This window comes from Ruditapes philippinarum, unplaced genomic scaffold (assembly GCF_026571515.1).
Source record: "Ruditapes philippinarum isolate M1 unplaced genomic scaffold, ASM2657151v2 ctg9549_1_1_1_1, whole genome shotgun sequence".
NCBI classification, from domain to species: Eukaryota; Metazoa; Mollusca; class Bivalvia; order Venerida; family Veneridae; genus Ruditapes; species Ruditapes philippinarum.
This window is the reverse complement of record NW_026867078.1, coordinates 1-18,401: the sequence shown is the minus strand read 5'-3', so window position 1 is coordinate 18,401 and position 18,401 is coordinate 1. Positions and strand designations below refer to the sequence as shown.

The window sequence follows — 18,401 nt, the reverse complement described above, 5'->3', positions numbered from 1 at the left end:
ACATTCTTCCCATTGGAAACTGTTAAAATCATTTCGAAGCTTGACGTAATCACCACGATTGTATTCCCATATAGTGCGTTGAAAGCATTGTTGTTTTGGTTTACGGAATTTAAAAAGACAAGAAACTGGAACATGGTAACACTGTTCTTGGTCAAGGATGTGTTCGCCTACTCCAGATTTGATAATAGTATTTTTATTTGAAACAAAAATGAGATCGATCAATGACTGACTCGATTCTGTGAAGTGAGTTGATTCTTCAATTATTTGTTCCATATTGAATTGTTGACAAATTGAAAGAATTTTTCTATTTGTGTTAGTATTAAATGCGTCATAGTTAAAATCGCCTGTAACAATGATATCATTAATATCCGTGTCAACAGCTAATGAGATAGCTTCAGAGCAATATCAGAATACATTCTGTCAAGACCTTTTCGATCCTTTTCCATTATATCATATAAAAAATCTTTTGAAGAACCAGTGATGAATAAAATCTTATAAATATTCATGAATAAACGAAATGCATGTGGATAAGATTCGCAATAAACGAAAGTATGATAATTTTGATAAAACAAATTTATTCTTATAATTAGAAAAACAAAAGACCTTTTTTATAAATAAATTGATTTGTATATATAAGCGCCACTGGGCCGTTACATGTTGAATTAACAGGGTGCATATGTTGAATTCACAAGCGACATTTGGCTGTGATATCATAAATCACCAGTATGCATATTTTACAGTTATAACATTTCATCAGATTACTTCACTTTTGTTAGGTGTCGTAAGTTTTATGATCCCGGCATCCGTATTTGGTTATTGATCATCCTTGGGACTTTATTGGTCATGCCTGACTGATTTGATACTCCAGAATGAATACCAACTAGCACAGTTAACAATACGTAAAATCATAATTAAGTTTAAAACGAATATTTGTGTACGTGTTTCACACTTGTTTTTTGTGATTATAAAAAGATAAGCAGAATATGAATACAATAAAAAATTCAAGTGAAAAATATCACTTTATCAGCTTTAATATAATATGTATTGCATTCCTTTAGCGTAATGTACGATTTTTTGAGATTGCCTTTTTGCCAACACAAATATTATACAGTCATGTACATTCAATTTTTTTCTTCATTTATGCTTTTACATTTTTAATCGTAAAACGATATACAGGAGGGTTAAAATGAACAGAAGCGAAAAATTGAGTTCGAATAAATGATAAGTCATTTTTGTTTCGTTATGGCTTCTTCGGTCTTTGTTAATGATTTAAATGTAATTTGGAATTATACGGCCTTTTGGATAAACCCTTTTATCAGTATAAGTAACATTTTAAAGTGAAAATATCTTAGAATAACTATCATTAATTAAATACCCTGTCATTTAAGCGATAAGCGTCGAGGAAGAGGTACTTCCCTTACCGGATGTGACGTAAATGGGGGTTTGTACTGTCAAAAAAAAATTGCGTAGAATGATAGCTTATTGAAAGTTAAATGATAAATACTGATCGTTTAATAAGGATTATAACCTAACACTTTGACTCATGAATAAATAAATTTCATATCAAGAAAAGAAAAAAAAAAGTACAAAAACAAAGCTTAAAATAAATTCTTGCTAGTTTTGCTTTTTCTAGTTTTCTGTGTGATTTTCTATCATTAAGAAAATTCCGTGATTTGTGACAAACATGAAAATAAGATTGACATTGCCTATCAAATGATTGTATTTCAAGCTTAAGAATAATAGCAAAATACATTCTGTCAAGACCTTTTTGATCCTTTTCCATTATATCATATAAAAAATTTTTGAAGAACCAGTGATGAATATAATCTTATTAATATTCATGAATAAACGAAATGCATGTGGATAAGATTCGCAATAAATGAAAGTATGATAATTTTGATATAACAAATAAATTCTTATAATTAGAAAAACAAAAGACCTTTTTTATAAATAAATAGATTTGTATATATTAGCGCCACTGGGCCGTTACATGTTGAATTAACAGGGTGCATATAAAATTTTTTTGAAGAACCAGTGATGAATATAATCTTATTAATATTCATGAATAAACGAAATGCATGTGGATAAGATTCGCAATAAATGAAAGTATGATAATTTTGATATAACAAATAAATTCTTATAATTAGAAAAACAAAAGACTTCTTTTATAAATAAATAGATTTGTATATATAAGCACCACTGGGCCGTTACATGTTGAAGAAAATTTAGTAATATAATATTGTTAAAACGTCCAGGCTAAACGATTAATAGCTATTTATACTCGTATTTCCTAACAACACTTTCTTTCATAGTTTTGACGATGTTTTAAAAATAAATGTACAGGCCTATTTTGGAAATACTATCAGTTTTGTTTAAGATACAAACGATCCATATTATTATAGTTTCAGATATTATCGGAATACCGCTAATATATAAGAATAATTATTGCTGACGATATAACGTAAATTTGCAACGAAAACGGTGTATATGAAATAAACTAATAATAAGGAACGCTTGAAAAAGTCTACCTTTTTTCAAATATCATATTTTCTTTTAAATTAAGTTTATGTCTAATTGATCACAAAATTTTTCTTTTCGAATCATAAATTTTTCATGTTAACATAACATTATTCCTTTTTATTTCAAAAAACACCTTTTAGCATTTTCTCTACTGCACTAAGTCGTGTTGGTCGTATTTTACAATGCCTTTTGTAAAGCTTCTGTATGAAGTATGGACAGTCTAAAGACTTCGCATCTGTAGTTGCATCTATATGACGAATCTGCATGAGCTCAAAAGCAAGTCTACAAATCTAAAAAAAGTTTAAAACAAATAATTTTAGCCAAAATAATGCCAATTTAAGATCTATTCTAATTTTTTAACATTACAGTAATGTAACACAATTATATAGGTTAAATAATCTTGATAAAGTACACTTACATCTGCAGAAACACAAAGATGCATTGAAGCCCATGCCCGCCGTAGTAGAAATTCAATAAGTTAGAGGGCTTGTGCGGGTTTGTGTGCACGACACGATAAATAAAATGTTTGTGTAACGTTTTTTGTGCTAGTTCGATATTTCTAATTTTGTTTTCAACTTAACAACCTGAACCATTATTCTAGTAAGCTTTATTACATTGTTCCCTTAGTCACTAATAAAAAAACGTGTCAAAAAGACATGTGCTTGATCTATTTCACCCTTAGTTCCAAGTATTTTAAAACGTAATTAGAAAGTCATCACCTAAATTCAATTGGTTATTTGTAAAAAAAAAAACGTTTTTCCTAGACTGATTCTTTTATAATTATGTTAAAAAAATTGATGTCATCACTTTGCCAATTCAACTCTTTTTTTTTTCGATTATAAAAAAAAATTCTGTTAAAGTGTTTAGATAATATTGAATTTAAATCTATTTTGTGATTAAATTCGGTGCCAAAAATAATTTATACTTTTACGAAAATGTACGGATGCTTCAATCGTTGAATAAATACTAATGTTTTTATAATGAGATAAAAAGGACTTACATTTGATGTCATAGTACAGACAATATAGTCACACATTGATAGCAAAAATGTGTCTAGTATAATGCCTACTAATGATGAATATTGATATCTCGTCCCGCGTTTACTAGCAGCAACAGTTACATCTATATCATTTATAATGGTATGGTCAGAAAACCTTGAAAAGATAAAGCATAAATATATGATAGTATGTTCGTCGATGAAAAACTATCCACATATCACTTTTTGTATTCATTCAACATATTAAATGTGTATTGAATTATTAATACAATGAGATATGCAGCAAAAAGAAGTTATATCATAAGAATTTGTCTCTTCAAGTGAATTCATAATGATTCAATATTTCACTGGCTGTCAATGGATATTCTATCCCATGATTATGTGTTCATATGTCATTTACTTAAGTCGTTAGTCAGGTTTGATGTTCTAAAAATTTACGATTGTATAAAAGTTATGTAGAAGAAATTTCTGTCCAATTAAGACAAGCTTAAAGGAATTTAATGTGAACGCAGTAAATAAAATTACAAACTTTTGTCTGGCCTCCTTAACTACTCCTGGATCGTCAGTTGCAATGAATATTGTGCGCTTTTTACCAGTTGTCCCAGTTTTGTTTTCATAATTATCAAACCAATTATCTGCAGCCTTCATATATTCTGTTAGATTATAGTAGTTAGCTTCAGAGAGTTTATCTGTCCTTCGAATTTGAAGTCTATGAATAACATATATAAAGAAATAGATTAAAACAACTTAAATATAAAATAATAGATAAAAAAAGGCTGAGAAATATCGAATTGTAAAACTTTGAATACTTAATATGAATAATATATGTAGCGCTTAATTTAATGATGGGCTTCGATTGAACACAACTATCTTTTTTAATTTAAGATTTGTCAGGCTACAAACAAAACATATCTAGTAATCAATCATCAAACAGTAATCTCAATATATTAACCTACGGTTAAAATGAATAAATACAGAATCCCTAAAGAAAGCCCAAGACGGCAAAATTGAAAATGTTGCAGGCTCGGTTTGATTGAGCCTGTTCATGGACGGTACTGGAAAGTGCAAGTTACCGTCCACGCCCCTTAGCACCGGCTTAAGCAGAATTCAACATTTAAACGTGAAATAGTAAAATTTTGAATTTAGAAACATCCTCAGATGTGTTCATACGGCGGTTATCATGGAACCTTCAATGTGACACTTCCGTGCCATTCCATGAAAAGCGGCGTATGGTCCCCAAGTAATAAAAAGCGTGTGCCCTAAACGAGAAAACAATGGACGGAACTAAATAAAATGGAAGTTTTGAAAGGGGATCAGAGGTTATGAAGCCTGCGTATCACAGACAAGACGTCAAAAGACAAATTTAAAAAGCAGGCAACATATCCTAAGGGTGATTAAACATTATTCAAGTAGGAATATTGGAACACCCAACTAGAAAATGCCGAAAAGTTGAAAACTAGAAATACCCACAAGCACAATAATAAAGTCGTGCTAAACGATCTTAAGTTTCGTTTTATTTAGCAATTTCTTACCTATATATATATATATATATATATATATATATATATATATATATATATATATATATATATATATAATTCCCAGTTATTCCTAGGCTCATATCAATAAAAAAACTTCCTAGGATAAACACTTTGATGTTTTTTGTTTACATGTTAGGCACTTTATAGCGGCCAATTTAACTATGGAAGTAAATTAAACACAGCCACGGTTGAAGCAAAATAAATTAAACTAACAATTATCTACAATTTTAATTCGACTAGAAATTAAGACAACACTTGAATTATCTGATGATATCATAACACCAGTTTTAATGTTTGTACCAGGTGTATTTATTTTATGAACTCTAAGATGTGGAAAAAAACATTTTCTTTGTAACTATATGTTAGAAATAAAAAGATTATTCTGGCAAATAAATGACAACATATTAATATGATCTTATGTACTCAAGTCGCTGTTAAAATGACATTTTATTAAAGTCGCAGCAAGACTTTATATTGTGCCTCTGAAGCATATGAGGTATTTATATAACATAATCACCGAGTATTTTTAAAACAAATCATGAGACCAGGAAAAATTATGTAAATAATCTATAATCATTCTAAAAATATAGATGGAGATCCGCACATCCTGACTTTGATAATTGAGATATTATCAATAATATAACACTCAAGGAATCGTTTAGTTAACTCTTTTAAGGGTATTTGTTTTATCTTTGTCTACCTCAAATCCTAATAAACATTTAACAAATAGACTCTGATTATTATTTACACCCGAAACAAAGAACTCCGATCATTATTTACACACGTCATTTATTACCTATCTATATACAGTATCTTTTCACGTACACGTATTTTATACGAAACAATTCTCAACACCAGATGAGCTCAACCTCTTTACAATTATTATCAAAAAAAAAATAGTTAAATCGACACAAAATGAATTATTTTACAAATCTAAGATACAATAAATAGGACAACCATCCAACAAAATATATAAATTTTTCAAAATCAATTCAGCATCGGAAAGCAATTCAAACCAAAAACAACCAATATTAACAGATATCTTCAAAACCAAAGAATCGCATATGTTTGTTTGTTTGATTAATAAGGTTTTATGTCATACCGACACAGTATAGGTCAATTCAATTCAATATTTAATCGGCAAATGCATATAAACGTTCATTGCCAATATAACATAGATGCAATGGCGGTACAAATACAAAGAGAAAAGCATGAATTCGTATTAATTAAATCAGTCGAATTCTTACAATAACAAAACAAAGAGATACTATATATGATTTATAACATACATAAAATAAATCCATATTACACAGTCATATCATGCCTGATAGTTTTTGCGCCAAAGATTAGCATTGTAACGTATTTTGCAAGTTTATTAACAGCATTACTTTGTTGACAATTTAAAAGAGATTTGAATTTAAACTAATTTGGCCAATGACAATAAAAATGAGATAAAATATTAAGTCTTATCTGTCTGTAAAAAACACATACTAAGAGGAAATGATACTGATTTTCTATACTATTCATATTTCATTTCGTGCATAATCTTAGACTTCTATTAATGTTTCTATATCTCCCTTCTTCTATAGCTAAATTATGAGCAGAACACCGGAATCTAGGCAAAGCAATTCTATAGCTATCATATTTTACACAACTTAATTACATTTTTCTAATTCAAAACTGGATTTAAATAAACACTAAGTATCAAGTTTAGGAGATTCTTTGAGCTCTGAATATTATTTTTGTAGATATTGGTCATAAATAGTTCTTATTACTGTTTGAATTTGTAAGTTAGTGATTTCTGTATTAGCCCATAAATTAGAGTATCCTTAATTATATAATAATTGTTTAACACTTACAGACCAATCGTTTACTAATATTCCATGGTCATCACGCATAATAAATCTTTTAAAAACTAAAGAATTCGGGTTTTCATAATTCTGGACCAATATCTTTCTATCTGATTTTACCACATATAATCATCGGAACTCGTCCAAATTCACCGTAAATAGCAGAACTGGCAGTCTGTTGACGAACCTTTAAAACGTTTTTTTTTTTTAATTTTTTAAATGATTTTTTTTCTATATCGGATGCCTTATGTTAACCCCAAATTTTACATCCATAATTCAGAATCGAAGTGATCATGGAATCAAATAACTTAATTTTGTTTTTAATGTTTAGTGATACAGTTTCAAATAGTGAAGTAAGCGAAAACTGAGCTTTCATAGCTTGTCCAGACAATGACTTTTGTGCCTGAAAAAAAAAACTTCCATTTGCAGACAGAATAACACGTAAATAAGTAAATTTAGTAACAATTTTTAGTCAATGATTATCATAAAGTATATCAATATTTCCAGGTCTATTACCTTTCTTACATATCATCACTACGGTTTTATCAATATTAACACTGATACCCCAATTGCAACAATAAGAATGTAAATTATTTAGAAGGTTTTGTAACCCTTCTTTGGAACAAGATATTGACCTTGTATCATCCGCAAAAAAGTAAAAAGAGATGTAATTCTTCCATAGTGAACGAGTCAATAGAGTCGTCATATAAATATTGATACATATCATTTAAAAAGAATAAAAACAACAGAGGGGATAATGGTTCGCCCTGTTTTATGCCCTTAAAGCTCTCAAAATTATCACTTAGCTGTCCATTTACACGTACACAAGATTTAACACTTATATTTTCTGTAACATATTGACAAACTTTGTGAAGGCTCCATAAGATAATAGTTTAAACCAGATTCCGTTTCTGTAAACTACATTAAAGGCTTTTCTGAAATCGACAAATGCTAAATATAGCTTCTTTTCATCATGCAAGATGACTTTATCTGTGATTGAAGTTAAAACAAAAATACAGTCAATGGTACTTTTATCTTTTCGAATCTTGATTGAAAATCACTTTACATATTATTGTCCTCGGCCCATTTTCGGAGTCTTAAATCTAATAAAGTTGAAAAGATTTTTGAAAAAAATAATACTTAATGTTATTCCTCTATAATTATTGACATTATTCAGGTTACTTTTTACAATAACACCTTTAGTCCAACTATCTGGGTAAATACAATGAGTGCACATAAAACTAAATAGTTTGCATAATAACGGTGTAATAATATCTTAACACTCAACAAACATCTCGGGGATTAAACAATCTATTTCACCGCTTTTACCACTCTTAAACATATTTAGAGCTTTCAATACTTTATCAAGGCTAAACAAAATATCAAATTGTTCAACATTGATATTAACACCACTGTTAAATAAATTTTCAGCGTCATCATTTATAAATTCCTTGTCATCAGAAAAAAACATTTTTGAAATGATTGTAAAATTCGTCTTTACAAATACTATTCCCTTTTGGCGTGTTTGATTTTAATTTTTTATTTTCTTTCCCAAACTTTTGGGGCTGAGTAGAAGCCAAAGTATGTAAGTGTTGCCTTAAATGTAGCACGAGCCTTGCGCTTAGCCAATCGATATTTACGACGCTTTTCAATGAGCAGTGCACCGTTACAATTTGTTCTATTTTTTATAATGCTTATTTACTGAGCGAAGCTTACGTCTAGCCGTTTCACATTCCCTTCAATGTACCCAAGGACTCTTAAACTTACGGTTATTTGACCTAAACACATTAAACGACCTTCCAAAAACGCTATAGGCTTTTTCATAAAGAATTTGATGAAAATTTATCCACACTCGTATTAATATTGGTATCATCTGAAATTATGCTATTTTACAATTGACTCAAAATTTGTATATTCATTTTCTATCAAAGAGTTTATATTCATAGCTTCTATCACCATTCCAAATAAATTTATCAATATTTATTTTGTTTACTCATTCAATGTTTGTCACTGTTTAAAACCCTAGGGTTTAACTGTTTTAGGTAAATTAAAAGGGTAAAATAAACCCCTGTACATTTTAAAAAACCCCCATTGTGGGAAAAAAACTTTCGACATAAAATATTGGGTTTTTTTCCCGATGGCGACATAAAAGTTTTAAAATACCCAACCGCCCTCATCCCCAATACGGCCCTTTAAATTTTTAAAATCGCTGCTTAACAAATATCTTTAAAAACTTCTTTCCCCGAGAATTAAACATTTTTTCCATTTGAAAAAATATAAGGAATATCATTTATGTAAATTCAAATTTATTTTTCCCTCTAAAGATGAAATTTTACTAATTCATAATTTTTCAGTACATTCTAAAATATTTAGGGCCTCTAAAAACCCTCTAGCCCTTAAAGGGCGCCAATTTTCTGGGCCTTTTACCCTATTCACTATATTTACGAATATAATGTTCAAGTGACTCAAAAAAACCCATTTCATGTGACATGAAATACACAAAATTGCTAGAAGGGACATATAAAAAACTTATATATAAATCATACTCAAAACCAAAACATGTTTTATCGAGTTTGACCCATATAAAACCAGTGTTATCACATTCTACAATTGAAATACCGTTATTCAATCGCTTTTTAAATAGTAGGCAAATTCCAAAGTGTACGCGTTTAGATTTAATACTTTCAGGTCTGGGAACATAAACAGAATCATATCCTTTCAAAGAAAAAACTTCAACATTATTTTGCCATGTTTCACTTAAAAAAATTATATCAAAAATTTTGACCAAGTCTAAAAAATCTTCATCATCTACGCAAGAATTTAATCCTCCCACATTCCATGATACTATTTTCAAATTGTCATAATTTTCTCTGTCCCCCTATTTAGAACCATATAATTCATTATCAATATAAAATTTATCCCTGACAAGAACCGCGCGTTTCCCTGTTTCCCAGCATCACTCATCACTGGTATAAGCTGTTTCCGGCGGTCTCTCACTTCCGGTGGATACTGATCTGCTACATTGTAATCTGTATGCTGTAATTTAACATGTTTAAGTGACTCTTGAATCAAAGATTTTGATTTTGAATCAAATTTTGCAACGATAGGCCTAGTTTTGCCTGATAAAAATTTCCCCACTCTCTGTGCACGCATTATGTTAATCTTAGATCGAAAATCGTTAATGCGCAGGATTTTGTCACAGAAAGTGAATACCTTATCAACACAATTTTCATGATCACTTTTTACGACAGAAGAAAACAAGGCTGGTGCACTAATAGCAGGTTCATGGAAATCATCACAAGTCGAGGTTGTAGAAGTCTGGTTAGTAGAAGTGTTGTCCGTGAACCCCGTAGAATCCATCACGGTTGATTGACCACCGCCAAGAGGAGCGGGATTGAACGTAGTACCTTCAGCAACTCCGAAGGACAAAAGATTATCTCGCATCGAGCGACATTTCAATACAATAATATTTTTGTTACCTGAATTGTTTGCCGACTTTAATATTTCATTCTCAGCAGTCAGAAATTTGATATCACTACGTAATTGAGAAATATCGCCTTTATTTCCGACAGAACGTGCCGTTACACTATCATACTGTTCGCTTATAAAAGTGTGACTACGTTCAATCTCGTTGAACTTTAAATCAATGCTGCTTAAGCGTTCCGTTATGTTTTGACAGTTGATTGAATTTTATTCAATTGGTCAAGTTTAGCGTCCATACTGTCCAAACGTTATATAATCCCCTGTAAAATGTCCGTATTTGAATTGTTTACATTTTGCTGAGCTAATATAGGTGATGTTTGATTTGTTACAAAAGGGGAAGGTGGATGATACAGAGGCGTCAGCATAAAAGACTGACCGATACCATATTGACCAACCTGTGCTGGAGAAGCTGCTTGTTGAAGATTTTGAGACTGAACGTTTTGTTGAGTGTTTTCCGCCATCATTCTCTTTGATTCTTTGTTATCGTTCAACGGAGAAATATTGTCCTTTTTACGTTTTCTTGTCATTAGAAAACCAATATAATCCGTGTTATATATGAAACAGATGAATTAAGATGCCAGTAATGTATTTATTCATTTTAGAAACATTTATATATCCATATATATATGTTATTATCACCAATTTTTCTAACTATTGAAATCATTTGAAAAAATACGTCCGCCATTTTCAAGCATGCGCACTAAGATCATAACATAGGCCATATGGCGACGTTCAAGCTTTACTGATGGATGAAGACCTCAGAGGCCCTTCCGTGCATTATTTCTGGCACGAACAGGAACCTGAGAAGAATAGCCGACATTCCGTAAGCTAGCTGGATTGCTTCCTCACATGAAAGAATCATAAAACATGAACCAACACATAAAACTGTGATTAATCTGACAACACCAATTCAAGAAAGCATTCCATTTATTTAAAACAATATGAATAATCTAAAATGTTTCTTGTACAGGTATCAATCCTTCTAAGGTAATTTGCACACTCGTTGTCCTATCCCTTCACAACTATAAATCTAAACATAAAATTATGTAGAAACAAAATGCCAATATCATTATGCAGCCACTTTCAACTAAACACTTCTGAATGTATGTTAAAAAGCATGGTCCGTTTGTAGTTTAAAGTAGAACACCCCTAATTGCCACTATAAGGAACTGTAAAATTGACAACATAGGACAGTAATATGCCTGTATGCAAAATTTAAACAAAATTTACCGTGTGGTTTATAGGCTATGGACATTTTTCTTAACTCAAACTTTGCCATTGGAAGGGCATTTTTAAGAAATTTGGAATCGCTAAATAATAAACAAAATCATCATTATGAAAAAATGTTTTCCTATAGCTCATTGTTAAGAAACAAATTATTGCATTTAGAAAACAAATTAAACAAGTAAAATGATATTGTTTTTAAACGAAATGTTTAAAATATATATAAAAATGTAACCCTACCCTACATACTTTTAACACTTATTTGACCGTTTCCCTTTGTAAAAAGCCTTATTTACAATATTCCTAAACTTTTCCCTAATAAGGGGCATTTTTCAAAGTCTTAAATGTATATGTGTTGGTCTTGCAAAATATGATAAACTTTTAACGTGTTGTTTTTATTTTATTAAACTTTGAAAATATCTGGTATAATATTTGCTATTAAATTTGGTATTATTTAGTAAAAAAATACCTACAATAATTATATAATTAAAATGAAACATTTTTTTCTTTCATAAGGGATCTGAGAGATTAATATAAAATGTAAAAGGAAAGAAAGAAAGAAAAAAAAGTTTCCCCTTCCGGGGTTTGAACCCACGCCCCTCAGACTCAATACATTTTACAGTGTTTCTAGCCTATTTGAATACTCTTCAAAGTAGAGATAGTGCATTAGGGGTGTGCTACCTTATATTCTTTCCATACAAATATATGTTGTATTATTTTCATTCCAAAAATTCTCTTTCAGTAACCGAGAAGTTTTTTCTCTTATCAACAAACTCTAACTCGTGTAAGCTATTTGAAGCAGACCATTATCAAACTGTTGAAGAAGTGCTTTTATTTTGGTCAATTTTTCTACAATTATTGGGCAAAAATAATTCCTCTCGGAATGCTTTACTTTCGATGCTATTCAATATAGAAAAAATTGTAAATGTAATATTTTGATCAGTTCCAGCACTTATTGTGAAGTCATCATAGTCATATTCATTTTGGAAATGTCATGTAGATGTGGAGTATACAGCAATGTAGGTGGTATATTTCATTAATTTATAATTAGAAGTAATGGCATATAATGTTCAATTTTAACACATATTTACCCAACAATTACGTCTGTGAATCCAAGTGTTTTTTTCTTTTCAGCAATATATTGTCTTAAACGTTCAGATGGTCTTAGTATATACGAAGCTATTTGTCCAGCCCACCAAAGCTGAGGGTCTGAGTGAAAACGTCTTATGGTTTTACTGATATCATCAGGAATTGCTCGTTCAAGATCAAAATAGAATGTGTCGTAAACAGCTTTGATTACTTTAATACTTTCTGTTCTATACAGACCTATGATTAAGATGTTGAAAAATATAATTACGATTAACATTATTATTTGATTTAACATATCAATTTAATGTATTTGTTTCAATAAGACACAACTTTAGCATTCATGTTAGTATGCAATTCTACTAAATATCCATCGCATCTAAAATGCAATCGTTCAAATTTAGCAACGTTATTTATTTTATCAACATTGAAGTATCTCTTTTACCTACAAATGATGACAAGTAACATACTAACATCAACAATTATTTGATTATGTCAGATCATACTACTAAGTAAATATAGTTTTGTCAACCATAATTATACTGAAGCTTAATTTTTCTAGATAAGTCAAGCTAATAAGTTGACAAGTTTAATGATTTGATTTGATTTTGATACATGCGAGGATTACCTGGATTTCTTACCAGTATACCTCTAGTTAGATGGGAAACACTGAAAATGTTTCTGAAAAATCCCAAGGGTGTTACCCAGGATCGAACCCGGAACCTCAGGAGTGACAGTCAGTGGGCTAACCAACTGAGCTATCGCACCAATCAAATGAAGAAGTTATTGGACGCTCGATGAAGAACTTCATGTTATATCCTTTATTTTTTTACATGAATAATTTTCTCTTAAAGAAAACCAATTAATGTAAAACCGGATAAATCGATAAATAATGCACATATATTTTTGATTTGTCATTCTTTTACAAGAGAAAATGTTCGTAAATGTGCACTTGAAATACAAAAATTAAGTATGTATAAACTTAAAACATTACTGAAAACTTCATGAGCATTTTCATTCAAAATCGTTGTACAGTTTAAACTGAGAGGAAGAAATAGGTCATTCCAGCCTGACTGATTGTACTTTGATTCGTTTGTCTGAAGTATAACTGTCCTGTTTGCCATGAATCCAATTGTAAAACAGATTGTTAAAAGATGAACCTGACTGCCAAAACCAGCTTGAAAATAAAATGTGTATTGTTATGGTTTCTGTTAGACTCATCCTGATTCAGGATATACAATATCTTATATTTTTAGTCAAAATGCGAAAATTTAATGCAAAATTAGGCAACTTTAACCAACATTTAGTATTTTCTACCTTAAATTAAACTTATAAAGAATACTTGGATGTGTTTTTGGAAGAGTGACTTCAAACCACTTGCCCCCTGCTTCTGCGCTTTCAAATACCAACAGGGACTTATAAGGTTTTCATATGATGAATCTATCTAGCTAGCTAACGAAATGTCGGTAGTATTACTCATGTGTACGTTCGTGACTAAAAACAATGCACTGAAAGGCTCATGAGGTCTTCCTCTACAATTGAATCTGGAACGTCGCCAGATGACCTTTACTGTATCAGTGTGGCTTAAACCAGATCAAACAAACAAACAAAATATATACGTACACATAAAATAATAAATTAAAATAATTATAAATCAATATTTTTGTCAAATATTTATAGAGGATATTTGTTCGTTTTTGTGTAAGATGAATATCCCGTGAACATTAAAAACAGTATTCTCACTCGTTGTTACGCCACTTGTGAGATGAAATAACATATTACACAACAACACACAAATGTTCCTTTTTTTTCATGCTTATATGCCATTTTAAATGGACCTTTCTAAATATTTACTTGAATATCCAAATCTGTTTTCCCCACTGGTAACCCTCAATTTCAGACAAATTCTCATAACTACATGAAATTGTGAACTTAAAAATGAATTGATAAATCAACGTTAAAAAGTGATTATATTATTAATATTTTATTAAAAACTATGAATGATCGCTTGTTTTAATAAAAGGAAAACAATTTTAGAAGAAGAAAATGCCAAAGCAAATAGCCCTAATTTCCGCTATGTAAGGCGGAGGTTTATATAAAACAAGGCTTGTTATAAAAGGGATTCCTTTTGAATTGGATAGTCAACATCTTTTTATGAAAAAAGAAGACTCAGGATTGTTACATACTATAATAAATAGGAATTGACATATGTTTAAACATTTTAAATGCGACTAGGAATTAAGAAAACATTGACTTGTTGAAAGGCTGTCTTACGATTTTTTCCCTTGTTCTTTGGACTGGTAACTGTCATTGCTTTTCATGTTGAATAAGCCAGTTATTGCCCGTAGGATACTTTAATTTGCTCAACAAAAGCAATTTTGCATGTGGAGGAGAATGTACAAGAGAAAGAAAGATTTGGATACGATGTTTATTATGGTAATTTGTAATAAAAATGAGTTGAAGTATAAATTTTCTTTTTAATACTTTTAAATCTTTAAGTTATTTATCAGCTTTAGCTTTGCTTTTCTCTAAACTGTCCTGACAAGGTCAGCATTTTAAGCAATTACAAAATTGAGGTACCACATGGGGAAAATCTTTAATAGTAGTCTCGTCTTTGAAAAGTATGATTCTTTTTTTGATAATTTTAACTGTGAAATTACCAAATAAAATTTTCACGGCTAAATCAGTAATTAATTTAAAAGCATAAAATAAAAGTATTTTAATGATTAAACCAAATAATTCTTACTTGGCGGAAGATTGCAAACAACCTTTTTCGACAAATTGCAATTTAGCGGATTCTGCAAAAAAAAAATTCAATAGTTTAAATTAGAAAAGACTTACTTTAAAAAATTAGCAATTTCTTGCTTGTTTTATTTTTTGCTTGAAGCTTTTTTACAATGTTTTTTGCATTTCTTATAATTTTGAATTTGTTCAAATTGATCGTTATGATAAGATAATTGATAAGATATGTCGCCTGATGATAGCCAATTTAGAAGTTGCATTCGGATGATTTCGGATGATTTATCAGTCTCTTCCCTGTCATAACGCATTGGTAGCAGAGCACGCGAAAATCATGAACATTCATAAGCGCTTTTAATGCAAGGATTATAACTGAGCAAAGAAAATCAAGTCAAAATCCAAAACATTATACGCAAGTTATTCAAATATTTATCAATCCTGATACTGTAAATAAAATTTATCACCGCAATGTGTACTGCTTACAGCTGCTATGGATTAAAAATAATTGAACTAAGTAAAACCACAAAATTGATGACGTAGAAATATACAAAAATGGACCCAATGATCATAACAAAAGTACTCAATATCTTTCTCAATAAAGAAAGAGGAACAGTAAAATCATCTACAAGGGTCAGATGAGTCAGGACACGAAAATTCAAACAAAACAGTCATCAAAATAAATATTTCTCGGGAGTTTAAACCGGTAAATGGTACACCAAACCACACTCTTAGCCCCAATCATGTTCCTATAAATGAAACATTGAAAAGAAAACAAAAGAAGATCATCTACAAGGGCCCGACAAAGCAATGCAGAAGACAAACATTATGGCAATTCTGTTCCGAAGGGCTTTAAGAACTGTCCATCATAGTCTCCCACTTGGTTAGACAGATGTTATCAAAAGTGGAAAGCGAAGCTTTCAACTGAAAATAGGTTGACCACTAAGCATGTAGTATGTTTTATACAGAAGTGTAATGAGCTCTTTAAAAATTAAAAAAGTACTTTAAGTGAAGACAGCAGATCAATTACCATAACTACAATCGTAAGGAAGTTTGTACTTCACATTTCCATTAATATTCTTGCTTGCTTATCCCTTTTCGCAGATGTGTTTTTTTTAAATCACTATTGAATTTTAGATTTAATATAAATTAAGCTAATAAATTTTTGTCAGATATTTCCGTCATTTACGATAGCGGTAGATTTGTTTTAGGATCTTGCTAGTAGTGCAATTATTACGGTCGTTGAAATCTTTTAAAATACTAAATATATTGCAGGCTTGCATTGTTTAAGCGTGTAATTGTCTGTACTGGTAATTACAATTAACCATCAACGCCCCTTAACTCCCCCATCGACAACCAGGAAGGCGTGTGGAGCATCCAACACGACTGTGTAAAGTGTAGTTTTGAATGAGGATACGATACATTTGAAGATATAAAAACCTTCAGGAAATATTGTACAAAAAGAACAAAAAATAAAAGCTTTATTTGTCACGCAGCAAAAAACATCTTGTTATGGTAAATTCTCTTTATATTGGGAGGGTTAACATTTGGATTACTGTTACCGGCGTGTCCTTGTGCGTTATCTAGTAAAAGCAACAGAAGAAAGTGTTGTTGACCAAACACTTTGAAAAATGAAACATTCAGACTGACCAGTACTGTGTGCTCTAGTTGATCTCGACGTTTCATTCTGGTTGTCTTATTCAAATTACTACTTCAAAACTGTCATATGCAAAAGTTCGTTGATTTATTTATTCCCTGGCGTAAAATAACTTTTACAGATATTTATAACATAATTTTTATTTCCCTATCCTTGGTAGTATGGAAGATAAAGGTTATCCTATTTAATTCCTTCAGTCAAATCCCGCACTAACGTGTCACATTAAAGGTTCCATGATAGCCGCCATATGAACACATTTACGGAAATTTCAAATTCTGCTTAAGCCGGTGCTAGGGGGCGTGGGCGGTAGTTTGCACTTTAAATGTTACCTTGTTGGGCTTTCTTTAGGGATTCTTATTTTCTCTTCCTTTTTTAGCCAAATCATCATTCTTGTGCCGTGTGTCGGCTGTACAAACTCGCTCCGTACATTCAATCAGAGATGTTATATTTCCGATCTTTTAAGATCGCTCAGCGCGTTGTTATTGTTGTGCTTGTGGTAATTTAGTTATTTCTATTCGGCTATTTTATTGTTGGGTCGTTTAAGTCTTCATCACTTAAATACTGTTGTATCACCGTTAGGATATGTGGCCTGCTTTTTAAATTTGTCTTTTGACGTCTTATCTGTGATATACAGGCTTCATAACCTCTGATCCCCTTTCAAAAATCCATTTTATTTAGTTTCGACCATCGTTTTCTCGTTAAAGACACACGCATTTTTTGCCTGGGGACCATATGCTGCTTTTCATGTAATGGCACTTATGTGTCACATTGAAGGTTACATGATAACCACAATGGACACATCTGTGGATGTTTCAAAATTCAAAATTGTTCCACTGCATATTAAATGTTGAATTCTGCATAACCCGGTGCTACCGGGCGTGAGCGGTAGTTTGCACTTGACAGTACTGTCAATGTACAGGCTCAATCGAATCGAGCTTGCATCATTTTCAATTTTGCCTTGTTGGGCTTACTTGAGAGATTCTTATTTTCCCTAATTCATCCCAAATTTCCTTTCCTTATTTAGCTGCTAAAAAATACACTATAAAATTTACTTCTGCTTCAATTTCGTAAAATAGTTATCCGTTTTAACAACATTTATATGATTTGAACTGTTAAATGTTTACAATCAAGTCAATATGCATCTGTGTTATGCATAAGTCATTATGACCCTCGCATGATCGCGAGAAAGAGAATTCGTGCGAATTTGCATAATAGCAAGATGCTTTGTCAAAAAAGTTCAATTATTGACTATCGTACGATGTTGTTAATCAAGTTACATGCGATTTACTATGTGCTCTATATAATAT

The 18,401-nt window shown here is 30.8% G+C and overlaps 1 protein-coding gene across 1 annotated transcript; it reads right to left on the bottom strand.

Moving 5' to 3' along the window:
• Positions 1-2,015: 2,015 nt before the first annotated feature.
• Positions 2,016-13,926, bottom strand: LOC132734766 (alpha-(1,6)-fucosyltransferase-like). Its single transcript, XM_060721612.1, has 5 exons — positions 13,696-13,926; positions 12,707-12,941; positions 4,047-4,226; positions 3,521-3,674; positions 2,016-2,810 (listed from the first exon to the last, which is right to left on the bottom strand). The coding sequence occupies exons 1-5, from the start codon at positions 13,823-13,825 to the stop codon at positions 2,643-2,645; spliced, it is 867 nt and encodes a 288-aa protein (XP_060577595.1). The 5' UTR covers positions 13,826-13,926; the 3' UTR covers positions 2,016-2,642.
• Between the last annotated feature and the right edge of the window lie 4,475 nt (positions 13,927-18,401).